The sequence below is a fragment of the Mytilus galloprovincialis genome, chromosome 7, assembly GCF_965363235.1.
Source record: "Mytilus galloprovincialis chromosome 7, xbMytGall1.hap1.1, whole genome shotgun sequence".
Lineage (NCBI taxonomy): Eukaryota > Metazoa > Mollusca > Bivalvia > Mytilida > Mytilidae > Mytilus > Mytilus galloprovincialis.
This window is the reverse complement of record NC_134844.1, coordinates 44,734,746-44,749,644: the sequence shown is the minus strand read 5'-3', so window position 1 is coordinate 44,749,644 and position 14,899 is coordinate 44,734,746. Positions and strand designations below refer to the sequence as shown.

Here is a 14,899-nt window from a genome sequence, read left to right as displayed (position 1 = left end):
ATCTCATACTAAATAGTAAGCTATAAAGGTCCCAAGATAATAATATGTTCGTCAATTCAAAACAGAACAGTTTATCTTCGCATTTATATTAACATAACATCTTCGGAAATGACAGATCTACATACACGATGTCACTTTAAAGACATTGGGCATTAAACGAAAAAAATACTAATTAAACACAAGGACGTATATTAGATGTTAGTTATACGTCCTTGTTAAACATCATCAATTTCTTCTCACGTAAATTAAGTATATTGCAAGTCAGAAAAGTACTGATCTACTGGTTTGATGTCCTCTCGGAAAATTGGGTCCTCTTCTTACTTTATTTGGTCTTTTTACGTTTTTGATTCGAACGTCACTGATGAGTCTGCTGTAGACAAAACGTGCGTCTGGCGTGGAGAAATTTTGGCCTTGGTAGCTATGTGTTTATTGTTAAACAGTTCACCAACATTGATTATGATGAAGTAGAAATCTCTATGACATTTAACAATTCCAATTGTAATGCACTATATGTGCATTTGGAAAAACACGTTTCTTCAGTTATTTTTGGGGTTAAACTATTTGGGATTCCAAAACCTTACGCAAACATTGAAACGCTGAAACTAACAAGATTACAAAGCAGAGACAACTTGAGATGAAAGATTAAATCTGATATAAAGGCCATGATCCTTCGTTTTCAATAATGTTACCATCACTGCAAATTTCCGTTTAAAGTATCTATATTTTCATGTTAGCCTCAATATAATGTGTAACAAACAAACAAAAAACCAGAAAGAGTTTCGTTAAAACATGACTTTAAAAACAAATAAATAAAATTTGAAGACATTTAATTTATTACTTTATCCCAATCGCCTTTTGATCTGCTGTAATATATATTGAAAACCATTATATGCGAATGTTGTAATGACCTTAAAGCACTACTTCAGACATGGGGCTAGCAGGTCATATAGTTTTCAAAACACTCAACGCAAGGTTTTGGCCAGCTGCTTCGTACAAATGCATGTGATGGATTAAAGAAAGTGCAGACAATAATTAGTCAAAGAAAAAGAAATAGATAAAAAACAAAAAGTCTGCCAGCTTGGAATTCATAATGAAAAATATTCCATATATTTTTATGTAAGCATATATTTTACGGATAAACATTTAAATTCAATGAATTCATATTGCTGACCCTCTGTCAATCTTTGATGTCGGATTAATAAGAGCATTTGTGTATTGCTTGAAAGACAGTTATTTATAACAATTAATGATGAAACAAAATAATCATAGACACCATACTTATATTTTGTTTCGCCAGACAAGCGTTTCGTCCACATAAGATTCATCAGTGGCGCGCGGATAAAAAAATGTCATATCAAACACGTTGAGCATTGCAAACAAAAAATTCCAGAAAAGTTTTGCCAAATACGGTTAAGGCCATGTATGCCTGGAGTAGAAAAACCTAATGATACAAAAATTTTTAAACAGAAAAATTTACATAAAATTACCATTACAATGATGTATCATGTCAACACCAGTGCGGACTACTGGACTCAAAATTCAAAAATTTCAAAGCAGGGATGTGTAAATGCTTTTGAATTTTATAATTTTGGAATTTAAGCGTTCCTGATGATGGTAACTCCTTAAAAACGCTTAGACACACAAAATTTCTAAAGAATTAACTAATGTTATTTACCGTGTTGAAAAGTTAATGCATTCAGTTGCTTCAAATTGTTTATTTTGAAAATCGTCGTTGACATAACTGTCATGTAATACGGGTACAAACGTGTAACAATCCTCTTCATGTTCGATCATTATAATATTTTATGATGTTTGTCCTTTTCTAATGTGATATCATACTTTATTCGTCATCTTAAAATAAATATGAATATTTGAATCATTATCAGACATGTTTTAATCATAAACTCATATTTATTTGTTCTAAAAGCAAGCTTCTCGTACATACATTTACTAATATCCTTTCCGTAAAAATATTGCATATTTGTTTTATGAGTATAGATCAATCTGTACATGTGTATGCGGTGTTAATAATGAGGAACTGTTTCATATCGTCGGTCTCATATTTTTGTTGGCATAGTTTAATTCAGCACCAGCACTCATATTAATTTCAATTCCTGTGCAGAATGTTGCGTCAGTTGCTAAAAATAAACACGCGCGTCCAACTTCCTGTATTGTACCAAATCGTCCTAATAACTGAAAAAGACAATCATTATATATAAAATAAAACAACGATTAATATTCTAGGTATACTCAAATATATACCCAGCAGACAAAAGCACTGGCTGTCTTTCTTCTATGTATTTTTCTTGTGATTTTTTCTTGATCACATTGCTTTATATACGGAAAGCACAACTAATCATAAATCTTTCAAACTTTCGAATGGCAACGTAATGCAATTTAAGTTCTCGTTGGACGTGTTTTTTTTTTACATAAGTATGCGAAATAATATGCCCCCCTAATGTGCGATAATATAGTTATAATATACAGGTGTCTACACCCGGGTGTTGTACTGAATAATTATATACATATACATTATAGTATTTCTATTTTTCGAATTTTGATTTATATATACATGTATATATATAAATGTCTAAGAATGTAACTTTAACACACTAATGAGTGTTATAAAATTAGTTGTTATACTTTATATATTATTCACGCAATATTTCGCTAAACAAATTAGCTTCATCGGGCGTGTGCATCTATCAAGGTGAAATCGGATGCATGACAAAAAAATATCTTTGTAGCTTGAGCTACACAAAATTCGTGTAAAAGTTTAACATATTGATTGATGCCCGATGAAGCTAATTTGTTTAATGAAATATTGCGTGAATAATATATAAAGTATAACAACTAATTTTATAACACTCATTAGTGTGTTAAAGTTACATTCTTAGACACTTATATAATTTAATTTAGTAACTGCATCAGTTTATTTACAAACTGATCCACACCTAGATAGATTGAATGTTGATTGTTGTTATTTTTAGACACTATATATATAATAATGTTGTGTACAAGTTGTAATGTCGTACAAATTGTAATTTGTACAGATTTTTTGTACAAGTTATAAGTGTTTTATGAACTGCGTAACACAAATGGATGATGCAAGAACACAGTCTTTTGTTTCGCATATTTCTGTGAAATTTTCACAACTACACGATACAGTCTAATACTGAGCATTGATACAAAAAACATAAGACCACAAAAATACTTTTTATGGATATGAATATGGTATAAGGAGAAAAAAAAATTAACATTTAAACCATTCAGGTATCCTCGTTTCACGTTTGAGGACAAGGAGAATGGTACTAAATGATAGGTTGAAGGATATAAATTTGAATTTTAAACATTAAACTGACACAGTTTAGAAATAAAACCTGTATCACCTAGTGCAAGAAGGTATGTGTCAAAAAACTTATAACTTGTACAAAAACCCTGTACAAATTATAATTTGTACAAACTTACATCTTGTACACAACATATAGATTGCCTAACAATGCAATTTTAACACACTATTTAGTATGTAAATATAAGAATGTTTAAAATATTTACAAAATGATGAAAATAAACGCATTATTTCGCTAGACCAACTAGCTTTATCAAGCGTGCATCTATCCAGGTGAAATCGGATGTAGATGATAAGAAACTTTTGCAGCTCAATGTATATATTGCACTTAGCTGCCTTGAAAATAAGAAAATTGTGCAGCTCAATGTCTATGTTGCACTTGAATTTAGCTGCCTTGAAAATAAGAAAATTTTGCAGCTCAATGTATATGTTGCACTTGGATTTAGCTGCCTTGAAAATACACACTCCCATAGATACGTATGTCATGTGCTGCTATTTATAGGCACTCGGGGAGGAAGTTACGAATCAGATCTACTCTAACGTCATTAGGTTGATTTTCTAGGCACTTTATATATATATATATATATATATATATATATACATATATATATAAACAAGTCTAAATTGAAAAAAACGTTCAAACCTATGATTGCGTTGGATAAAAACCGCAGTTTTTATACGTGTGCATGTAAAACAAATTTCTTGGTAGAGGGGCCTAAATACAGCACAAACAACATTTTCCAAAAGACCAAAAATGCGAAAAAGAATATTTTAACAAAACGCATTTGACTAATATATATATATATATATATGTAATATGACGCTCTTCTTACAATTTGAAAACAAAACATAATGGTACACGTTTATCCCATTTGTCCTGGACAATACATTTGCAGCGCTTATGTCTCCATCGCTTGACTTTAGATCTACATCGTTGGACTTTAGATCTACAGCGCTGGACTTTACATCTCCAGCGCTTGACTTTACATATACAGCGTTAGAATTTACATCATCAGCACTTGCCTTTAAAAACCACCACTCTTTATCTGTATGAGACCAAAAGAGCTCCGTAGTTTATCCAACCAACTCACGATCTAAATAAAGTTCGAATGTCCATTGATAAGTTTCTAAGTTTCTTTTTGTAGTTTTATAGTATCAAAGCGTTGATAATCACAGTGGCGGATCTAGTAGGGGGGGGTGCTCCAGTCATGCTTCAATGATTCCCTATATAATCAACCAAATTTCCCACGAAAGGGGGGGGGGGGCGCCGCAGGCCCCCCCCCCCCCCCCCCTGGATCCGCCTATGAATCAAAACTCAAACTTACATTAGAGCATTTGAATAAATACGAAAGAAACTTAATGTACGTAACAATATAACATTTACCTGATTATTCTCAAAACCTTTCTTTACTTCCGCGGATTCTGGGCAGGTTTTCAAATAACTATCAAACAATGGAGTCCATATGTTTGAAGGGGATATACTGTAAAATAGAAAAGAAGACATATGGAGGCTACAACGCACTACTGTTAAAACGAAAGCATATGAACATAAAACCGAAACCTTCCGAACATAGATGAACAAACATTAAATCGTAAACAAACGATATTCTAGTCTTTAAAGCTGCAACGGCATTGTACCGAGAATGTAAAAAACAAAAATCCATCAAAAATACCAGGCTTATAATTTTTTTAAATACTCATCAGTGACGTTCGAATAAAAATCTATTCAAGTACGAAGTTATAAAGCATTTGGGACCCGACATTCGGAGAACTTTTCTATGTTAGAAAATCATTTGTATTTCGAACAATTTAATTTATAAATATGACCATATCAATAAAGAGTTGTTTTCTTTTATTGATTGTTATACGACTGTGACTGTCATGAAATAATAAAGTTTTTTTTCAACTATTTAACATTCACCTACCTGTTTACTCGAACATTATACTTCACCTACCTGTTTACTCGAACATTATACTTCACCTACCTGTTTACTCGAACATTATACTTTGATTCATCAATTGCTAGAGCCTTTGTCATCGAAGTGATTGCTCCCTAAAATATTTTGTTTAGTTGGTTTAATATTCATGTAGATAACTGAACCAACTGATGAGTAAACTTCACTTTTTATTGCTAGAAAATTAATTTATTTAATGAAGATGTAAACGTTATCTTGGGTTTTCTAGGTATGGATTTAGTTTTTTGCGCTTTGATTTAGTCAAATTTGTTCTATTTAAGCGTTTTTTTTCATGCTGTTTACAATTGTCCAGGGGAGGAAGACATAAAACTTTATCATAATATTGTGATGTATAAATTGCGTTCCGGAAATAAACAAACGTATACGAATCCAATAACTAATCTATAATACTAAAATTACGAGGTCCAATTTGTCAGCCGTCATCACGTAAAAACGACGAATCAAAGAATTCAACTTTATATACAACTAATATAGTACACAGGTGTAGATTAAAAATTACACCACTCCAGGCCCTTTTGTTTTCCACGTAATTAATATTGCCAATAATTAAGAAGTTCCGGGTCGAGTCCGCTACCGATACCAATAGTATAATCACCTGTTACCTATTACCTTATCTGTACGTTCCGCATCTGACAGGCGCACCACCAAACGGTGTATTCAGGATTAATATGCTATTTACACGGGTCATAATCACAGGGTTGACACTACTAAATTGTAAAATTGTTACCTATTGTAGTATTTTAATCCCTAAGACTTTCTAAGATAACAATACGAATACTAAAAATCTGGACTAAAAATAAGTTTCAATTTGTTAGCGGGCATGACGTAAAATATCGAATCAAAGAATTCAACTTTATTTATAACTAATACAGGACAATGCTGTTGATTAAAAAATACTCCATTCCAGGACCTTTTGTTTTCCAAATAATTAATATTACCAATAATTGATAAGTTCCAGTTCGACGGGTTCAAACAGAAAGATTTGAAAGCAGAGAAAATTGTGCATCTTATAATCGGCATGACTTTATCAGATGACAGTACTAATACTAAAATAAGGCTTGCGCATAGTTATATACTTTAATTCAGTCATGGACCCGCGATATCACGGGTGTGTTCTAGTACTATACTATGTGTTACGCTCTTTTCTTTATTACCATTCATATTTATCGTAACGATGACAGGTGTTTTGTTAAGAGATGATTGTTCTTTCCCTAACGTCCAGTACCAAAAAATGGAATGCATACTTAGGACGATAAAACATTTAAAATACATCATTCATAGGTTCTGGAAAGTGTTTGGATCGGGATGAACAACGGGAAAATTGGAACTGTCACTTAAAATAGAAGGTACGTGTATATTGGATAAGGATAGAAGTCAACCATCGAACCCCTCACAGATTTGCGGCAAGAGTTCTACAATAAGTAGAAGCAAGGCGCTCCCCAACACCAGTGGTAATCTGAATTACAATCACTATTCATATCGCACTTTGCTGCTTATTTATACGTCACGAATATCCAAACGGACACCCAACAGAATGCATGGTTTTTACTGCCGTAAGGGAGAAGTCAACGTGTTCATATTTCTATACCAAGTCAACCCTTTTTTTCAAAACGTTTTGAAATAAAACCAAAGAATTTTTAAAAATGTTGCATTATAAATATTAAACATTTCGTAAAATGTTATTTACCTTCGTGGCACAATATGTGACTGCTTGACCCTGACCAATGTTACCAACCAAACTGCTTATGTTTATTATACTTCCTTCAGTTAATCGTAAATAAGGGAGCGCATACTGAAATGAATTACGTTGTAAAAGTGTTTAATTTAGAGTCTGTTATTGTCTGAATTTTTATCATGGTCGTTAGAAAGCAATGATACTGTATTAAAATTAATAAAACAAGTACACAATAATAAATAATCATTACCGAGACGTGTTAACACTTTTTGAAAAACAATTTTATACACATACAATACGAAGAAAACAAAATAAAATTACCTTAGAAAAAAGGAAGTAGCTAACAACATTCAGGTCAATAAGCTTTCTAAAATCTTCTGCCGAAAACTCGTCAATAGGATGTGGGGGAGGATCTAAATATATTTAAAAAGCAATAACAAATTAAAAAAAAATATATAATTTTATTCATTTGCGAAAACGTTTTGTTTTCAAATTATCTTCGAAAATTTTACGAACGCCATCACGAGATGGTTGACTGTTATGGAATATTTGTTTCAAAGATTAAGACGGATTTGTTCTAACTATCCAGATAGGATCCCGTTCTCTTTTCCTCGAATGTGACACTTATTATCGAATTCGTACATACATGAGCAACACGTTGGATGCCATACGTGGAGCAGAATCTGCTTATCCTTCCGGAGAACCTGGTATCGACCCCGGTTTTTTGTAGGGTTCGTATTGCTCAGTCTTTTGTTTTCTATCTTGTGTTTTGTATGCTGTAGTTTGTCTTTTCGTCGTTTTTCGTTTTTTGCCATGATGTTATCAGTTTGTCTTTTCGTCGTTTTTCGTTTTTCGCCATGATGTTATCAGTTTGTCTTCAACTTATGAGTTTGAAAATCCCTTTGGTATCGTCTGCCTCTCTCTTAGGGAGCTACCATTTGATTTTTATGGGGAGGGGGGGGGGGGCTAAGATGAAATTTGAAAAAAATAGGCAGGACAGGAGTTTTGAGTAAAAAAAGGCAGGATGAGACACTTGCAAAAAAAAAAGTCAGGCCGACAATTTAGGTAAAAAAAAGTCAGGATAAACTAAAAAAAAACCAGATGCTCCGCAGGGCGTAGCTTTATACGACCGCAGAGGTTGAACCCTGAACGGTTGGGGCAAGTATGGACACAACATTCAAGCTGGATTCAGCTCTAAATTTGGATTGTGATTAAATAGTTGACACAGCATAGGTTTCTGACACAGAATGAATGTGTTCTAATGAACTTAAAATTTTTGTTTTCTCTTAGAGCAATTCACTATGCTGTTGAATATTAATCCTCTCAAAAAAATGTTTGAAGAAATTTTCTTTTTTATTTATGAAATTTCAAATGAGAAAAATTGAACCCAATTTTTTTAATCACATCCCCCTTTCCCTTATTCCAAAACTAATCTCAATTAAAATTTCTAATGGAGTTTGCAACAATAACTACTCATTTAAATACATCATAAAATATTAAGATGTGAAAAAACTGCTTGTTATCACTGAATGGTAAAGATTATTTTAATTTATCAGTTGGTAGTAAAAAGTGAATATACATTGTATATTGTATATAACAAAGATTTAAGTTGATTCTGGACAAAGAAAGATAACTCCAATTAAAAAAAAATCTTGCTATTGCACAATATTTTGCAATTAGATATTTCTTGCTTACTATTCTGGACAAAGAAAGATAACTCTAATTAAAAAAAAATTTGCTATTTCACAATATTGTGCAATTAGATATTTCTTGCCATTGCGCAATACTGTGCAATTGAAAAGACTTGCTATTACACAATACTTAATATAATAATTTTAGATCCTGATTTGGACCAACTTGAAAACTGGGCCCATAATAAAAAATCTAAGTACATTTTTGGATTCAGCATATCAAAGAACCCCAAGATTTCAATTTTTGTTAAAATCAGACTAAGTTTAATTTTGGACCCTTGGGACTTTAGTGTAGACCAATTTGAAAACAGAACCAAAAATGAAGAATCTACATACACAGTTAGATTTGGTATATCAAAGAACCCCATTCATTCAATTTTTGATGAAATCAAACAAAGTTTAATTTTGGACCCGGATTTGGACCAACTTGAAAACTGGGCCAATAATCAAGAATCTAAGTACATTTTTAGATTCAGCATATCAAAGAACCTAACTGATTCATTTTTTGTCAAAATCAAACTAAGTTTAATTTTGGACCCTTTGGACCTTAATGTAGACCAATTTGAAAACGGGACCAAAAGTTAAGAATCTACATACACAGTCATGACAGTTAGATTCGGCATATCAAAGAACCCCAATTATTCAATTTTGATGAAATCAAACAAAGTTTAATTTTGGACCCTTTGGGCCCCTTATTCTGTTGGGACCAAAACTCCCAAAATCAATACCAACCTTCCTTTTATGGTCATAAACCTTGTGTTTAAATTTCATAGATTTCTATTTACTTAAACTAAAGTTATAGTGCGAAAACCAAGAATAATGCTTACTTGGGCCCCTTTTTGGCCCCTAATTCCTAAACTGTTTAGACCTCAACTCCCAAAATCAATCCCAACCTTCCTTTTGTAATCATAAACCTTGTGTTTAAATTTCATTGATTTCTATTTACTTAAACTAAAGTTATTGTGCGAAAACCAAGAATAATGCTTATTTGGGCCCTTTTTTGGCCCCTTATTCCTAAACTGTTGAAACCAAAACTCCCAAAATCAATCCCAACCGTTCTTTTGTGATCATAAACCTTGTGTCAAAATTTCATAGATTTCTATTAACTTAAACTAAAGTTATAGTGCGAAAACCAAGAAAATGCTTATTTGGGCCCTTTTTGGCCCCTTATTCCTAAAATGTTGGAACCAAAACTCCCAAAATCAATCCCAACCTTCCTTTTGTGGTCATAAACCTTGTGTTAAAATTTCATAGATTTCCATTCACTTTTACTAAAGTTAGAGTGCGAAAACTAAAAGTATTCGGACGACGACGACGACGACGCCAACGTGAAAGCAATATACGACGAAAATTTTTCAAATTTTGCGGTCGTATAAAAAGGCAGGACCGAACAGAGTGAAAAATAAAAATGCAGGACATAGATTACAGCTAAAAAAAATGCAGGACACAATTTTTCATCCTAGCCCCCCCCCCCCCCCCCCCCCCCCCCCCCCCCCCATTAAAAATCAAATGGTAGCTCCCTTATAGTAAAGAGAATATGAAGTATTCAAAATTTCTAAATGGACACTGACAATATGAAAATGAAAGGGGCGTTCATTACAATCAAAAGTTCTGCTCATCGACAACTCTACTCTTTAATGAATTGCAACGGCCAAATTGTATTTCAATGAAAGGTTTTCAACGCTCTTATTTTGTCATAAAGCACAAATACTGTTTTGATGATATTTCACATGATGCGTATTATCCGTATATACATATAGTCCACTACCAAAAGTATGTTTTAATGCGATTTGAAATCCAAGATGTCTGAAATAAGTGTAAAATAGAATTATATGTAATAAACATGTAGACCATTTAGTCCTGGGATATGTATCCGATCACTCTGAAAACTTTGGAGAATTTCTGAAGCCCAACGTGCCGTACCCGCGTGCTCCTGGACATTTCATTTTTAACTAGTGTGAACTAGTATTAAAAAATAGGGATTTTGGTGGCGGTCTGATATCTTTTGCTGCAGGAGTCGGTTTCACAAAATAACTCAAAATTGATCGTAAGTCATGAACAATTCAGTATACTTACGATCAATCTTAGTGAAGTCGTAAGTTTTTGTTTGTGTGAAATCGACTTCTAATTATTATTCAGTTTAGAACTTTTTCGGATAAAAAGCATGTGCACAACTTGTTTTTAACACTTAGACTAGATTAATATTGTGAATGCATGATATTTGTTTGTCAATTCAAACTTTTAGGTACAGGGTCCATTCGACCTGCTGTGAGTTAATTACAGTAAAATGACATGAGTGTGTATAGGTAAAGGTAATATCTTTGGTTATATAGCTTGCTTGTTAGCTGAACCGTGAAATCATTTATTAGGTTAGGTATACTACCCTCTTTTCGGAGTAGTCTAGTCCTACAGACAGATATATTGGTTATCTGTCGGACTAGTCTACTCTTAAAGGAGGGTAGTATACCTAACCTAATAATGATTTCACGGTTCAGCTAGCAAGCAATCTAACCAAAGATATTACCTTTACCTACACACTCAAGTCATTTTGCTGTAAAACAACTGTCGACACATACATATGTATCGCAAATGTAACATGAAAAATACGCAAAAGTTTCGAAATCAATGGACCATTACTTAGGGAGGGACCAAACAACCTCCATCAAAGTGGCATGTTTTAATTTAAATACAACTGTCTGCCAATTAACATTAGGTTTCATTAGTGTCATGGAAGAGAACACCAACTGAATGGCAAAATACTTACGTGTTCCAACGTTATTAATTAAACAATCTAGTCTACCATACTTTTCAATTGTCTTCTCAACTATGTTCTGTTAAAATAAATGGGGAATGTGTGCATGGGACACAAATGATGCCCCCGTTTGCATATCATATAAAGTTATAAAGGGACATAACTGAAGTACGGTAAAAGTGACGCTACCCAAATTTGTACTTGACCTGAGTTTTGTGGTTATAAGTATTGCGTATAAGATTCATAAAATTTGGTTGAGGCAAACTTAACATGCTTAAGGGCATACGATACAGTTTTGATCCTGTATTTACAAGTTCGTGAAAATTTGCATATAGGCTATTTTTCACCTGATTAAATCAAATATGTAATAAAAAATATACCTTCATGTGCTACTTTTTGAGTAAAATGAGGTCGAAATTTTGGATATTTGCTCAAAATTCAGATTTGTGGCCGTAATTTCTTTTTCGAAAGAAAGACATAACTTTTTTGTTATAAAAGATAAACACAAATATTTTTTTGTTAAATAACCGGTAATTTCTGTATTTTATAAGTATCCTAAAAAATTATGCATTTTTCATTCAAAAATAACTCACATTTAACAAATGTTCATGAATTGAGGAAAATACGTCATTTTTTGCTGCATGTTTATCAAAATTAAAAAAAATCCTCTATTTACAGTTTTATAAAATTTGGGTCACATAATCTCCCTGCAAAATGAAACAAATTGCTGTTTTGAAAAATAGGGGTTCATGAACTCGTTTTCAAATTAAATCAGTTTGAATGATAAAAATCAGTCGAAAAATGCATCTTTTCCCGATATGTCACAGTTTGACGTCGCGAAAATAACATTTTACGTTAGCAACGTCATTACCTCCCCTGTAACTGTATCGTATGCCCTTAAGTTTGAGAACGGAAACGAAAAATTCAGCAATTTTTCCATTTGTAAAGGGGTATAACTCTAGAACAGTAAAAGTGACCCCCCCCCAAAATTCAAACTTGATCTGTATTTTGTGGTAATAAGCATTGTGTATAATTTTCATAACATTTGGTTGAGGTTAACTTATGTTAGGGAACGGAAACGAAAAATTCAGCAATTTTTCCATTTGTAAAGGGGTATAACTCTGGAACGGTTAAAGTGACACCACCAAAATTCAAATTGATCTGTATTTTGTAGTAATAAGCATTGTGTATAAGTTTCATAACATTGAGTTGAGGCAAACTAAAGTTAGAGAACGGACACAAAACAATCAGCAATTTGTCCATTTGTAAAGGGGCATAACTCTAGAACGGTTAAAATGACGCCACCAAAATTCAAACTTGATCTGTGTTTTGTGGTAATAAGCATTGTGTATAAGTTTGATAACATTTGGTAAAGGCAAACTAAAGTTAGAGAACGGAAACCAACTTTGGGACGTTCGTACGTACAGACGGACAAGGGTAACACTTAATGCCCCCTCCGCTACGGCGGGGGCATAAAAATATCAATGTGAAATAACAATCATACGCTATGATATATTACACAATGATAAAACGACGACAATTTTATATTGAAATGGTAAACCAAACCAGTTTCATTTAAAAACCGAAACCTAAACTGGTTGTTTGATTGCAAAAATTTTGCCAATAATTTGATCAAATAATTTGTTCATGTTCGTCTCTGTATTTAGTACATTTGTAAACATTTAACCTTGATGTCAGGTTCTTTCGTGACGTCACCATATATGAAGCATGACTCTCCTGGTCCCCTAGAATTCAAATCGCTTTCTGTATGTGTACCTTCTTCTTCTGTGAATAAAAGGGTATTTTGTCAATGATGAGATCATTCGTGTCATGTCATAAATAATACTCAAAACTGTCATTATACGAATGTAGGAATAACACCGTCACCAAACTGACGATACTCTTTGGCAAGGGTTTTACTGCCGAATAGGAGAAGTGATGACTATATTTCTATACTCCCAATCAAGTTAACCCTTCGGGTGGCATTGTTATTCAATTTTATTATGTTTATCATATAAAATATTTTAAAAAAGAAAAACAAAAGTTCTGTCGATGATTAATAAAAAATTTAATTGAATAGTGTTTCTTTTTACATATTTGTACTAGTCATTTTTTTAAAACAATATCTCAAGTCACGGTACTGAGCATAACCAAATCGATAATAAAAATGTGGTGCTTACTTTGCTTGAGGTCACGTTGTAATGCAATAGTAGCACGTATGATGCTTTGAAATATTTGGCACTGTATATATCATGAGAAGATTAATTTATTGTACCAAAATTAAGGAATTATGTTGTACTGACAGTATTAATTACCTTAATTCGTTTGTTAGAACTAGCGAACTAAGCCACCAACCATTCATCTTTCAACTTGTCAGGATATGGTTTTTTTTAAATAAATTGTTTGATTCTAGTACATTTCTTGAAAAAATATTTGTTTTAGAAGAAAAGTGAATAAAATTGTTTGTTTCCATTGAAATCTACAGAAAAAAATAAATTCCACATACAGTTTCAAAATATAGAACATGTTCCTGGATCTTAATATTGAAAAATAGCTCCCGAACCCAAACCCATCACCACCACCACCTGAACACACATACACAAGATGGTGGGTGTCTTAATTTATTGTAAAATATATTAAAATCAATCGATTAAGTACTCGCTTTGACAAAAGTGTGCTTAGAAACAAAATTTAAAAAGTTTGTAAATCACTTGAGGATTATGACTTATTTTGCTTTCCGTAAAATGCTTTGTTTACAAACATATCGCGGATCTACGATATATATACACATGTATACTGAGTAGCTTACGTTAGGTGCTTATAAAAATAAAGTATAGAATCCTTACCATCATTTGAACAGAAAACAACATGTGCACCATTTTCAACTGAAAAATTCAAAAAACATAAGAATAATTTAAATTACAATGCCATATTTACTGAGTATCATCCCAAGGTAGGATACAATTTGAAAATGACCGTTCATAATTTGTTTCGTCGATGCCTGTAGAATTTTTAGTCAATAAAATTACAAACTGAACCTACCGAAGACCTCTACACATCCTTTGCCAATTCCTCTAGACCCTCCTGACACCAACGCTATCTTCTCTTTATAACGAAGACCTGACATACTTTGAACAATTAAATTTAGAAAGTATGGAAACTCATCATGATCATAATTGAAATATTTATCACGTTCGAACTTTGTTGATAATTTAAGTATCAGGCCATGGAAAAAATGAAAAAAATAGAAGATTTTTCTGTATTCTAGATCGGACATCATGGAATTGATCTTAATGAAATATACATGTATAATTAAAAAGACATAAAGAAAATCCACCAGGCATTTCTTAAAGGAATTAACATAGTTAATGCAGTCTCTATGTATTATAGTTTATAATGCAGGCAGATGACATTATGATATCAAATGCAAACAAATCTCTTGGCTTTCTGAAGAGA

General features: G+C 32.6%; 1 protein-coding gene across 3 annotated transcripts; it reads right to left on the bottom strand.

The window, feature by feature from the left end:
* Positions 1 to 1,870: 1,870 nt before the first annotated feature.
* On the bottom strand, positions 1,871 to 14,601 carry LOC143083090 (L-fucose dehydrogenase-like). Of its 3 annotated transcripts, XM_076259300.1 has the most exons (9): positions 14,486 to 14,601; positions 14,290 to 14,328; positions 13,131 to 13,228; positions 11,456 to 11,522; positions 7,322 to 7,413; positions 7,013 to 7,117; positions 5,335 to 5,402; positions 4,734 to 4,830; positions 1,871 to 2,193 (listed from the first exon to the last, which is right to left on the bottom strand). In XM_076259300.1, the coding sequence occupies exons 1-9, from the start codon at positions 14,568 to 14,570 to the stop codon at positions 2,044 to 2,046; spliced, it is 801 nt and encodes a 266-aa protein (XP_076115415.1). In that variant the 5' UTR covers positions 14,571 to 14,601; the 3' UTR covers positions 1,871 to 2,043. The 3 variants fall into 3 exon arrangements, with proteins under 3 accessions (XP_076115415.1, XP_076115417.1, XP_076115416.1); XM_076259302.1 differs by lacking the exon at positions 7,013 to 7,117; XM_076259301.1 differs by lacking the exon at positions 14,290 to 14,328 and having other exon boundaries at positions 14,486 to 14,590.
* Between the last annotated feature and the right edge of the window lie 298 nt (positions 14,602 to 14,899).